The 13331-nt window shown below is 35.2% G+C and overlaps 1 protein-coding gene across 1 annotated transcript in view; it reads right to left on the reverse strand.

The window, feature by feature from the left end:
* Positions 1 to 270: 270 nt before the first annotated feature.
* The window catches only part of LOC104157929 (1,4-alpha-glucan-branching enzyme-like), a gene marked incomplete at its 3' end in the record, with an annotated part of 62371 nt that continues 49310 nt past the window's right edge, over positions 271 to 13331 (reverse strand). Inside the window, exons 5-8 of the mRNA XM_009695476.1 lie at positions 6211 to 6336; positions 4137 to 4272; positions 1629 to 1719; positions 271 to 480 (exon numbers count right to left, since the gene is read on the reverse strand). Of these exons, the coding sequence (XP_009693778.1) occupies positions 271 to 480; positions 1629 to 1719; positions 4137 to 4272; positions 6211 to 6336 (563 nt within the window). The remainder of the gene's footprint in view (positions 481 to 1628; positions 1720 to 4136; positions 4273 to 6210; positions 6337 to 13331) is intronic.

A 13331-nucleotide genomic window follows, 5' to 3' on the forward strand; every position in this document is an offset into this window, starting at 1 on the left:
AATAAAAATAAATATAAAATATTATACATACAATTCACATGGTACATAATATGTACATATGTCACCATAGATGACAGAAGAATAACAAAACATCAATACTATTACTTAGTGTTAGATTTTAAGTATTTAGCAAAGTAAAGGAATTTAACTCAGCATATCATAACTGTTGAACAACCCAAATGACTATTCCTGTTTGGCTAATAGTGCAGTTTTAATAGAATTGGTAAGAAATAATAAGCACTAACATCTGAAGTGACATTTTATACTTACTTTGCATAGTCAAAGAGCCTGCTGTCCCAGAGCTGATGAGTTCCTTTAGGACCGGAATGGAAAAAACAAGAATCCGTACCATCAAATTTGTTGAGACCGTCTTCAGAGTTTTTTGACGCATGGCTGTGCACAACATCCAGCAGAACAGTGATGCCCATTGAGTGAGCAACATCAATCATTTCTTTCAGGTCATCTGGAGTTCCGTAACGGCTATCAGCATGAAAATACAATGTGTTACGAGTGCTACAATCTGAACTTAAGCTGGCAATATTGAACATTACTCATACAAACTACAAAGTCAGCAGTCCTTCATCACCTAGTTTCCAGTTGTATACAGGTTATTTTTCAGTCTCTCAAGCAGTAGCTATTGATTACAATTACAACAATATTTTAATTATAAAAATTACATCATGCACATATGCAATGTTTTCCAGAAATAGTTTCAAAGTTTTATTCTTTCCTTTCAATCTGTTAATACATCAAATTCAGTATAAAAGATAAACTGATACAACTTAAAGCTTCTATTTAATATTGAACACTTCCTTACTTTGTACGAGACAAGAATGTATTTGTATTACTGGAATAAAGTAATTCATAATGACTACAAAAGTAAACGTACATTCATGAAAGTCCCCAAAATACACTATCTGCTGCTGTCCTGCTTAGTTACTTGTTTTAGGTACTATACTATTTTCCAACTTGTTTTTAAATAAATATTTTTGTCTCTTGTAGCCGACATGCTTTTCTTTCAACGAATTAAGCCAGTTAAAACTTCCTGTCTATCTAAATTTAGCCTGGTTGTCACTTGAGATTCACCAAGATGGAAAAAAATAAATCACAACATTCAGGTTTATGGTAATTTTCTTAACAATTACCTGAATACATTTTTCCATCTATTTCTCACCCTAGGCCTCAAATCTAAGTACAGTCTTTTACAAGTGTGGGAAAAAGTTCCGGCAGAACAGAGACATGATTTTAATCAAGTTATTATGAACAAGTAGTGTACAGTTCTGTTTTATGATAAAAGAATGACTTGCACATCATGTTTGTTACTGCCAAGAATTCCACAGCACAACCCATGCATAAAGACTGCTGAAGGTGGATTAGCTGGAATATGCTATGACAGCTGAAGTTACTTATAACCTTTTTCTTTGAATCCTATATGAAGTGTTTCACAGAACAGCAGATCACTATGCCAAATTGATTTCAGATTTAAGAGGAAGCTAGAGCACACACCTAAGCCATTCCTTTCTTGTTCCATTAAACACTTACTTGCAAACACACACATACAGGCATACTGATTTCAATGGACGGGGAATAAGGTAAAAACACAGAGAAGATGAAGTACTTAAACCTACCTTGATGCTGCAAAGAAACTTGTGACCTGATAACCAAAACTGGCATAGTATGCATGTTCCATAATAGCCATCAGCTGGACACAGTTATATCCTATAAAAATAGAAGCAGTAAATCAAACCCCTGCCTTAAGGATAGTTAAAAGAGGATTCAACACCTGTAACATAACCATTCCAGTCTTCTCTCGTTTTAGCTGCTTCTAACAATTGAAGATTCGATCTCTTTAAAGAAGTAATTCTACCCAATAGTTTATACCTACATGATCTTCTGTTACAAATGCAACGGTCAATTTGTCAAGTGATCCACATATAACTAGGTGTATTGAATCTCTCAGATTTAGAAAGCAGTAAGTGATATGCAAACATAACTTAAATTTAACTTCAGAATATTAATTACGTCAAGCTGCATGTCCTGAACTTCTGCTTCACTTTTGATGCTTGCAGTCAGGGGGTGTAGGAATAGTTAGTGGCTACACATACTATACCTTATGCCCTATAGAATCTTTTTTTACCACTTCAAAAACATTTTTTTCCAACTTTAATAATTACATTCCCCCTCTACAAGAGTCCTTCAAAAAAGAGAAAACACAGGAGTAATGTGGTTTTGACCTGAATTTACTAAAGAACCAAGGCAGCACAGGAGGGTCGGGGATGCGCCATCTTGTATATCACCTAAGATAGTTCAGGGCAATATTAAGGGAGGGAAATCTAAAGGGAAAACAACATACCAGTGGTGAAGTCACAGTACTTGCACAACTAAAGCCATCTTTAATATCAGTGACTAAGTTCCCCAGATAGCTAGCAAATGAGGACTATCAGCAAAAGAAAATCTTTAGGTTTAATCTATAGTCTGTTGAGATTACCACCACCACCACTTCTCTACTGGTTTAACCTAAATCTTCGCTTCATTCTTTAGTTTAGACAAGATATTGGTTTCTTTTTTATTGTTCTTGGTTTTGTTTTTAAATCTTGCAGCTGTAAAAGTTATTATTAGAAGATAGTTGGCATGAGCTCAGCAATTTGTCAGATTCATTGCTGTTTTATAATTCAGGCTCATTGCACTTATTTACAGCATTTTTATAACTAAACAGCAACATAGCATCAAATTATTCTCATTTGATTTGCTTGCTATTTATTTTGCTATTTGTCATGCACATATTTCCACAAACTACTGATTTCTTAGCATTCTTAAATGCTGTTGTCTTTAAGCTTGTCCTAACAAGTAAGAAAGACATTCCAAAACTGAATCTAACAGCCCTTAAAAATAAGTTTTAAAAAGATGACTTAATTCCATAGTGTTTACTTAATGTAAATTAGAATGAACATTATCTATAATTTCTGTATACCCCATCTAAATTTGACATTGCTTTTATTTTGTGGTGTATCAGCCTTCCATGACATTTTTCTTCCCCAAGAAAAATTCGTAGATAAAGCAGAAAGCTTTTATAATTCTGTTAAACATATTAACCTCCTGGAACAGCTGAAATTCTTTGGCAGAAAGTAAAATGTCATAGATCTGTAATGTGGAATCCAAATTTACTTTTTGTTGAGGGCATCCAGATGTCCAAACTCCCTCATCTCACCTGCAAGTTCAACTTTATTGAAAGGCAAAAGCCACATTCTGTGAAACACTGACTCAACAAGTAAACCTACAAGAAAAACATATGGCTTCTTCAGGCACTGATAAATAAGTTCAAAAAAATAATGAAAAAATACCGAACGACACGTAAGCACTGCCACCATTCACAGAAGTCTCAGCTATGGATGTCATGATTATCTTACAGTTGAGTGTAACAAAACATATCTCATCACAGGGCAGTAAAAGCCAGCAAGTTCTAATGTTGTCCATTACAGAAACAATGCAAAGACACCACAGGGAAAAAAAAAAAAACAAACAGAAATTAAGGTGAACAGTTTTGTTATGCTTCGCAAGATAATAATGCTAGCTGTTTCATACATCCTCTCCAATATAATAGAAGCTCTTTTAGAAAAGAAGATTTCTCACATTTAAAGTTTCCATGTTCCAAAACCTCAGAGCAACTGTTCAAGGATAAAAAATTCAGCACGTTTACTCCAGAAAACAGAAAGGACAATCCCTTCTATCCAGATATTTCTTTGTCTTTCCTTAAAATCAAGATTTATATTAGTAGAACCAATTAAGAACACAGTATTTTCTGAAGACTACCTCACAAAAACAGGTCTTATTTCAAGTTGAAAGCAAACCATGCCAAAAGCAAACTTCCCTGCAATATTTATCTATGCTTTTGCAATCACATTTTACTTAACAATCTGTGGAATGGATTTTGATTCACATATCCTATTTCAGTCTTTGTTTCTTCTCCATAGATTTCACCTGTTTATAATTTTTGCTGCCCTAAGAATCTATTTTTATAGTATATGTAATCTCAAATGCAAAAAACCTATAGACACTTGATAATTATCTTTTCTAATATGAGCACAGGCACATAAAAAAAAAAATCTATTTCCGCAAGTAGCTCTGTTATTACTTACCAAGATCCTTTATTCTAGGTAGTACATTGTATGTGAAGTTTTTATATGAAGCTACTTTCCCTTCTGGGGAAGCAATCCCCACATGAGATTCATAGATTCTTAGGCTTTTTAATTTCTTGGGGGAAGGATATTTATGCTATAATGAAAAAAACAGTTGTTGTTAGCACACAACAGCTTGGAAGTACTGTGACAATCACATAATTTGCACAAGATGAAAAATAATTTAAGGTTTGTTTTGTTTTTCCTCTAAGAGGACAAACATTTCAGAAGTAATTAAGCATTCTAAGCTATTAAAGCAAATGTCTATTTCATATTAACATTCTTCATGAAAAAGAACCTGGACATCCATGATGGAACAATTTTCTTATACCTTTTTAAAATTATGCTAAAGTCTATATTATAATGGCTGCTCTGAGTTTGTAAAGTTCTTCGGAACTACTATGAAGCTTATTTGAAAATAAAAGACAACAGTAGAAAGATAAGGTTTTATTTTTTTAAGCATACCTGCTTTTTGCAGGTATTTGAAGTTGCTCTGCCTTCTCCAAACTAAAATTTATAAATATTTTAGTCCTAAAGAACACAGTTCCACAGCACAGAATCATCTATATTCCAATTACTTAGGATTTAAAAAAAAAAAGCAAGTCTGCAGGTGAGTACAAAGTATTTCTAGATGGGTGAAAATACCTTACACTTGCAGAAGAGCTTACACTTGATCAAGATTTTACTTTTTAAAACATAAGTCTTGTCTGAAGAAACTTTGGAAAACTACCACTTAACACCTGTATTATTCCCCCACAGTTGGTTTTTTTTTCTTCGCTCTCCCAATTAAAAAAAAGTTACAAGATTTTATATTCTATTTGATAGTTTAATATTCAAGTGAAATTTTGAAAAGTTGGAACAAAACCAGTAAAAAAAACCCACACATGCACAGAAATTAAAGGGACAATATGAAGAATAAGAAGTAATTAAAGGGACAATATGAAGAATAAGAAGTTCTGGTTGGGCTTTGTTCCAGATATTTTACTTCCACTGGACCCCTCTCTTACTCATAAGAGGACTCAATTTTTTTTTTTTCCCCTGACTTAACTCAGTAAGACCTTGTCTGCACCCTAACTGTTCTTGCCTCCTTTTCACTCTAGGTCATATGGATCACTGCATTTCCAAATTACCTCCCCATTCCTCTTCTTACAGAGGATCTAGCTTTCATATAGCATCAGACACAGGGTAGGTCACTAAATTTATACAAACTACACACCTAAATAAGAAAGTTACTGTAGATCATGTAATGATTTATTTGTTAAAGAGATTTTCAAAGTGAGTTAATCTTTCTCTGTCAAGCACATACTTCATAATTTGAGGTGGGGGCTAAAATTAACTCAAAACAGATGTTGCAGAACCTCTAATACAGAATACTGCATACCATTCTTTAGTGAAAACACCAAGAAGTGTAATATGAAATACTAATCAGACAGTCTGAAGTTTCTGAATGTTCTCCTAGGATATTTCTCATATATCATGTAAAGAGTTCCCCCCATTATAGCTGTGCATGAGAATTAAGAGGGCCTTAAAATCAATAAACAGATTTTCCTGATACAAAGAAATTAGGATTTGACTAGAATGTGAGCACCTACTTTTGAAAGCTTTTTCTGACTCCATATGGCATTGACTTATTATTGGAGTACTGAACTTTCTATCTGCAGCTAACTCACTCATAAAACAATTCTGATAATTCCCTGCACTCCTTTGTACCAGGAAAGGCCACTTAGTCCTGGAATAGTTATCGAGCTTGCCTACCATGCGGGAAGCCAAGTTTAAAACACCAATTTACTGGGTGGCTTTTTTTTTATATACTCTATGGGAGACTGAAAAAGTAGCTCAAAAACATCCATCATTAAAGTCACTTATTCCTGTCAAAGACACAAAGAAAGACCCTTCACTTCTCAGGTAGCTACTTTAACTAGTTTGCTACCCTCTTTTTGTGGAATAACTTTTTTTTTCCCCTTCCAAGCACGGATACAAAGGTCATACAATACACAGCTTTATACACCTTTTGAAAATATTATTTAAGCCTTACTATATACGACTGTGGTGGATTCCAGTGTACCCAATCGTAATTCACTTTGCCTTCATCACGGACTACGTATCTTGCCCAAGGTGAAATACGATAGAGGAGTTCACCATTTTGAGCACGAATCACCACCTATAAAAATAACCACAACATACGCATGCAGTCACGTATAATTCATAACACCTCCTATGTAAACCATAGCAGATAATGAAATAGTATGCTATGCAGATATTTAATTTAAAGAACACACAAAAACATAATGCAAGTCAAGGCAAGAAAGAATGACTCTGTTCACAGGGATTACTTGCAAAGGGATAGCAAACCAGGCATGTCAGATACAGGAGTGATGTTCACAAGCAGGAGCTGAAAGGTGAGGATATATATGTACACTTCATGTAAGTAATGTGAGAAAGAGCTTTCCCAAATGGATTACTGTTAGGTTTCCTACTTTCCCCGTCATTGCTATTTCCCACCACATTCTTACAAATTTAAATAGACATACAGGATAACGCCATCAATATGAGAACTATGATTTGTTTACTTGGCAAACAATCTAGTAAGCCAATTTTAATATGTTAATCCCCTTTTCTATGCTCTCTGAGTCCTGACCAATATCATCTAGACCAGAACCACTGATCAACACAAGAAGCACAGGACAGCTTTCAGGTCAAGAAGATGGAAAAGAGGAAAATTTAAATTGCTAGGTTTCTTCTGCTGCCTTTCCGCTTCTCTGGATGCTTTCATCATTCTAATGATAAAACAGATGATAATAGTTTATTTCACTTTCCATATTTGGTTTCCACTATTTCATAGAGACGAAAAAGGACCATTCTTTTCAATTCCTTCAAAAAGCTCATAAAACTTCACTTCACCAGCAAAAGTAACTGAACACCACAGACCTAGGAGCTCTTTTGGAGTATTGTAATTTTACACAACAAAAGCAAAACTGAAATAATTACTAGGATAATGTTCTACAGGGACCCTGCAGAAGACATCATATTTGAGGAGCTGGTGATCTTGAACAGGTCATCTCTGCTCTATTGAGTAATTAATGTAATCTGTAACTTATAAAAACATTGGGAAAGGGTACAAGAATCAAGGGGTGGAAGGTAGCGTTGCTGACTGGGAGAGCATTGCACGTTTAGGAGCTAGGGACAAGAGGTCTGTGCTGTGCCTCTCATGTCCCTTGGCTGCATGACAACCTCAGCCATCTCAGCATAACAGAGGGACCTGCAGGCAGCTCCCCCTTGGTACCGGGGACTACCCCACCTGCATGGCCTTGTCTTCATTTAAAAGTGCAGCAAGAAATTCTCATGAGAACATGCTTTAAGAGTAGAGTTGTTTAGTTGTAAGGAAATTATGAACTAGCTTGAATGACCAAAAGGGAGAGCTTCTCTCTAAGGACAAGATCTGCTCCACACAGCATGCCATGGGAACATCTACCAGGGCACTGTCCGATGTCATGCTAATGCAGGGTGCCTGGCATTTGAAGGTGACTTGCTCACTGTCAGTATTCCTCCTCTTATTCTGTCTAATTAAAGCAGTTACCCTATGAAGCCAATTGTTGTCAGGTCTTTCTTTGAGATGCAGAAAAAACCCCGCTCGATCTCTCACATCACCCCACCTCCCCTCTTCCTCAGGGCAGAAGGAACAGCACCACTCCAGTTTTGCTTGGTATTTTGGCTGCCACTGAAACAATAACACAGAAGGTTTGCAAATTTGAAATTCAGAAATAGACAAGCAAGTGAAGTCCTGAAATTCCTCATTCTGCTTTTGTTAAGAAGTTGATGTCTTTTTTTTGGTTGGTTGGTTGTTGGTTTTGTTTGGCTTTTTTTTTGTGAGGAGAGCTATGACTATCATAAGCAGCCTCAAATGAAAAGGGGGATTGAGCTTTTTTCCTACTTTCTTATTAAAAAAGCAACTTTTTTTTTGTTCTCAATTCCTAACAAGTAGTCTGGAAAAAGACAATTATCAAAGAATTGCCTTTTCACCTGTGGCAAGTGTCTCATTATTTTGGTAGGTAATCGATACCCTTAACCCAACCACAGCAGAAAGTAAGATGCAAATATGTATACACAGTAGGATAAAGGAGGTTGGTAGGATGAAGCAAGGAAGTATGATTGCTGTGTCTCTCACTATATATTATAACTGACAATTCAAAACAGGTTTTGTAAGAAGGAGTAATTGAGACTAACCAATAATCAGAAAAAGCTGAGAAAAAGTTATTGAAAACACTGTACAGTTGCACAGAAAAAAATTTTCTGTGAAGTGTGCTAGCAAAGCTGGCCAAAAGGGTATTTCTGCAAATTATATCAACACTATGAAGATCCTCCTGGATGATAGCATTGATAATTTGCAAGTTACTCTTAAAATAATAAAAAAATTATCTCTTCTTTCTAATACCACACTTCTGCTGATGCTAGTGCTTGTTTTATTAATTTGCCCCAATTCACTCATCACAGAAATAAGATAATTACCGCATATAATAACCATAGCTAGCTACTCATGTTAGCATTCCTTTTCTTTCTAATATTCTAGTGGAATTTATACTAGGCTTTTATGAAGGGTAGGAACATTTTATTTTAAGAAATATGAGGTAATTAATCTAAATTCAGAACATTATTTAATTAGATGTAGTACTGGTTTAATCCAAAAGTGATACTGGAGGGAGAAAAAGAAAAAATTTAATTATGAAATATTCAAACCAGTCATGCATACTCTTTAATTTAATCCACTAAGCAATGAAAAACACTTAAGAAACAGAGATTAGAAACATTTAAATGAGCAACTAGTTATTTTCACTTTAACCCACACTTCTACAGTTACGCTGCATGTGTTTACATCTCTGCATCCCATCCTTCTGACATTACATAAGATCTTTTATTGTTCTGTAGTCACTCAACTCAATTTGACCATATTTTTCCTCATTTCTGAGGCACCAGTGCACTTGATTTATCAGTTTTTCAGAAGGCATGTTGTTTCAGTACTAGTTTTGCTTTTATTCAAATCATCTATCAGGTCAAGTTCATTGGTTAGACGTTTCAGGAACTGAGACAATTTTCTAGGAACTTGTCCAGGTTCCCACCAATTTTCACAGCCAGAATTCTAACAGCTACAACTAAAACTTCTGAGAAGCAGATGCATAGGTGTATTTGTTACTATCATAATATATGACAATGTAAAGCCATAAACAGGTGGTGCTAACCCATCAACCCATCACTTTCTGCAAGGGTTGGGTTTACAGACTTAAGTGTCTGCTCTATTTTAAGGTTCATAACCTAAATTTTTGGTTTGCATTTTTATTTTAGAACTTAATGTTCGGTTTTATTATGTGAAGATATAAGAAACCTCCCATGTTCTGAAGAAAAGGATACACTTACACAACAACAGAAGTTACACAATTTAATCACTGAAGTGTCAGAAAAATCTCTAACAAGTGGGGGAGCACTTATTTTAAAAAAGTATTCAGAAAATTTATTTGTTGCCTTCTTCACAGTGTAAGTCATCTTAAGGGATACTTTCAAATATACCCAGCCATGGTTGTATCTGGATGAACCTCACCACAACAGTAGAAACCTCAATTTTGCTCACGTGTTGCTGTCATTTTTTACATCATGAGCTGTGCAGAAAGCATAGTCAAGAGGAACACAGCTAACCCAGGTAAAGTTGAATCCTGCTCAAATTTACAAAAGCATAATTAACATAGTTTCCTTAGACTTTTATCAAGTGATCCCTAACAATTTCAAATTTTATTTCCTATGCTTGCTTAACCCTTTTCTCAATTTTATGTGAATCCCATTTACTGAATCTTTCCTTAATTACCAAGCTCTATACTTAACTTATTCCTCTCTCATGATTACTTTCTACTGTTACAAGTAGAAAGACTTCAGATAATACTTTCTAAAGTTTCTTGAGACAGAACTCCCACACGATCATGAACAAAAAAAACTACAAAAAGTTGAATGGCACCCCCAAAAAAAAAAGCAGCAATTCAGCCCAAGACTGACAATAATAACTAATGGTAACAGGCCAACAGTTTTCATTCCCACATTTGCTTTGGCATTTCTTGAAACATTTAATCACAAATAAATAAAAGTTGTAATAAAAGGAGTAATAATAAACACACACGTAAAACAAAGTTAGATGCATAACTCTTGCTCCACTCATCCCAAACTACTTGTGGTCCATTCTCTGCAGTGTTCAGATATAAAAAGTAGCTGCCATGTACACTCTGCATCTGCTGCTACAGGTTATATATGCATAAAGAATATCAAATACAGTGATTACCCAGCCCTTTTAACAAAGTACTATGAGTCTATTTAGCAGATAGTGTACTTTTGCTCCAAATTTGCCTTTTTTACTCATTTCAAACTAATTCTTAAAAGTTATGATGCATAGCCTAAGCTAGCTATCACTTAGTTCATCAACACTTGATAGTGGAGTTTATATTTTCTAATTAACTCAACAATCTTCTCTAAAGAACATATATAAAATCATGAGGTTCATTACATAGGCTTCTTCAAACTGGCCTTGGGATTTACCTACTTCATTTTTAAGAGGTATGTCCCTGTTCTTTCCTTACAGTATAAGAGGAAGCACATCATACCATTTGATATAAACACTACAGTCCCCATCAAATAAAGCTTTAAAATTTCATACTACTATAGCATGAAATGCATTTGTCAACTGGACCAAGCAAGCTGACAAAAGTTTAGCCTCTAATCACAACTAACCTGTTTGTTTTACACTTATTTAAACTTCAGTTAAAGAAAATCCCAGGTAAAAAACAGTCACTGTATTTCTGATTATCAGTTGTTTTTTCTCCGCTTTTGCTGGCTTCTAAGAACATGTAACAGAGCATACATCTTGCTGGTTTTTCAGAACATAATAGAGAATACAGATAAGGTTGCTAGAAAAATCATAGTTAAACTCAGTTGCCACATGTAATAAACAATCAGGCATGGTATGGAGAAGTTCTGCAGTAGGCATTTAATACACAAAATATGTACCAAACAGCCCTTTGTCATTAATATGTTTTCATATTACAGTTACATACCCACATTATAGCTTACCCTTGGCTTTCTTCAGCTTTATGATTTAAGCCACCTTTTAAATGCTTATCAATGAGCTACGTAAAATTGTCAGGCAGGAGAAGCAATGCTGGTCACTACAGAAAACACTCCAAGAGGACAAGTGCAACAAGAAAAATGAAATCCAAGTTCTCCTAGGCAAAATAATACACCCTCCTCAGTTTGTGTGTTTAAACTGTTAAGAAAGAGCCAAAACCAAGTTAAGAAGAAATCTACGTATCAAAAGAGTTACATTTACACGGCCCAATTTTAGAAAGACAGAAAAGCAAAGATAAAAAAAATTAGATAAAGAGAACTTGCCACCATCTACATGAAACATATCCTTATCTGAAACATGACAGTAGTATTTTACTATCAGACTGCATAATACATGAGTAACATGACTGGGGGGGCGGACGGGGGCGGGACATGAGAAGGAAGTTTCTTACAACAGCTAACCTGTTTAGAACTCTGTATTAAAAAGTCTTTCCCCCTCCCCTCTATCCCTATAGTTTCTAAGTTGGCTTACTCAGTAGAAATTTCTAACACAAGATTCTGGAAAATTCAGTGTTAGTCATGCAGAATTTGCCTACATTAACACTAGCTATAGCTCACCTGAATAGCTTTGGATGTTTTTCCCTCCTCTAGTGGTAAATACATTTACACAATAATATGTAAAAAACTCAAAATCCTTGATGACCTTTGAATGTTACATAATTCTGGCTCCCAAGTGAAATATCAGTATAAATACATGTAAATAAATCCTCTCACACAAATAAGCAAGTGTCAGAAAGACAGAGTGAAAACATCCTTCAAAATTTGACATTAAAAAGTCAATTTACTCTAAAAATAGACATGGGACAGATATACAATTCATATAAGCACAATTGTAAAACAACAAAAAGGGAAGAGCTTAAGCTAAGATGCTCATCTTTTGTATGCAAAGGTTAAAAATGTGTTTTGTTTGCATTTTCCATTACTGGGTAGTTGGGTGTGTTTTCAACATTTGCATGAAATGTTCAGCACACCTGAAATTCAGGATCTGAAACTGCTGTAATTAGTGCGGCAGATTTCATGGATGAGTACACCCAAGGTAGTGAAAACATGTCCTGGCAACTTGAGGTTTAAGACACCAATGTTGCTGAAGTGATTAATTTTGAAGTAAGAACTTTCAGATCTGAACAAAATAACTAGAAAAACTGAAACGTATGGCTGTAATGAGAGCAAACATAGCCAACAACAGCTGGCTTTGAAGGTATGTAAAAACTGATGTGCAAGGGTGCATTCCAATTTTCAAAATGCTGGACTGCTGTAAGACAAAGCAGCACCTAAATCTCACAAGAACACTAGTATCAGAGTGGCAATGCATTCCATGTCTGTCCCACTAGAGTATACGGAATTTATGAAATGGGGAGTAAGCTGTAGGATAAAATTAAGTACAGTGTTTACGGGTCTGCTTTGATGACGTTTAAAACTCTCAAAAGCAGTTTATTACAGTTAAGGGGAAACCATCACTCTGAGGACAGCCTAGTGTCACACAGAAAAGGCAACACATTGGAGCAATTTCGAAGCTGAAATAGGTTTTATTTAATTTAACGGTTCTTCCAATGCAGGACAAGTGAGATTCAGGGGCCTTGATTTTCAGAGAGATTGAAAATTTTTGAGAGACTTGGGTATCCCACTATTCTGCCTTTCCAAAATAGGACAGGTTTCCCTATCACCTACAGCACATCTGCCAAACCCTTCTGGATGTCTCAGGGCATTTAAAGGAAAACTTGCCACCTATGTTCAGGCAACTTCCAGCCTACTGTGATTCAGTGAAAACTGTCAGCTTTTTATGAACAGAAGCCACACACTTTTTCGTAAATTATCTATAAAAGTAAAAAGTCTAAAAGTGTTGCAAGTCTAACAACTTCAAAAGTTTAGTCACAAATACAAATTTAGATAAAATGTAAACCCATGTGTAAAATGGAGCTTAATGTGGTTGTGCTATTGTTGTGACAGATTAAACTGGGCAGTAAGAGGTCACAAAACACCACATTTAAAACTTGTATGTTT

This window comes from Cariama cristata, unplaced genomic scaffold (assembly GCF_000690535.1).
Source record: "Cariama cristata isolate BGI_N322 unplaced genomic scaffold, ASM69053v1 scaffold1032, whole genome shotgun sequence".
NCBI lineage: Eukaryota > Metazoa > Chordata > Aves > Cariamiformes > Cariamidae > Cariama > Cariama cristata.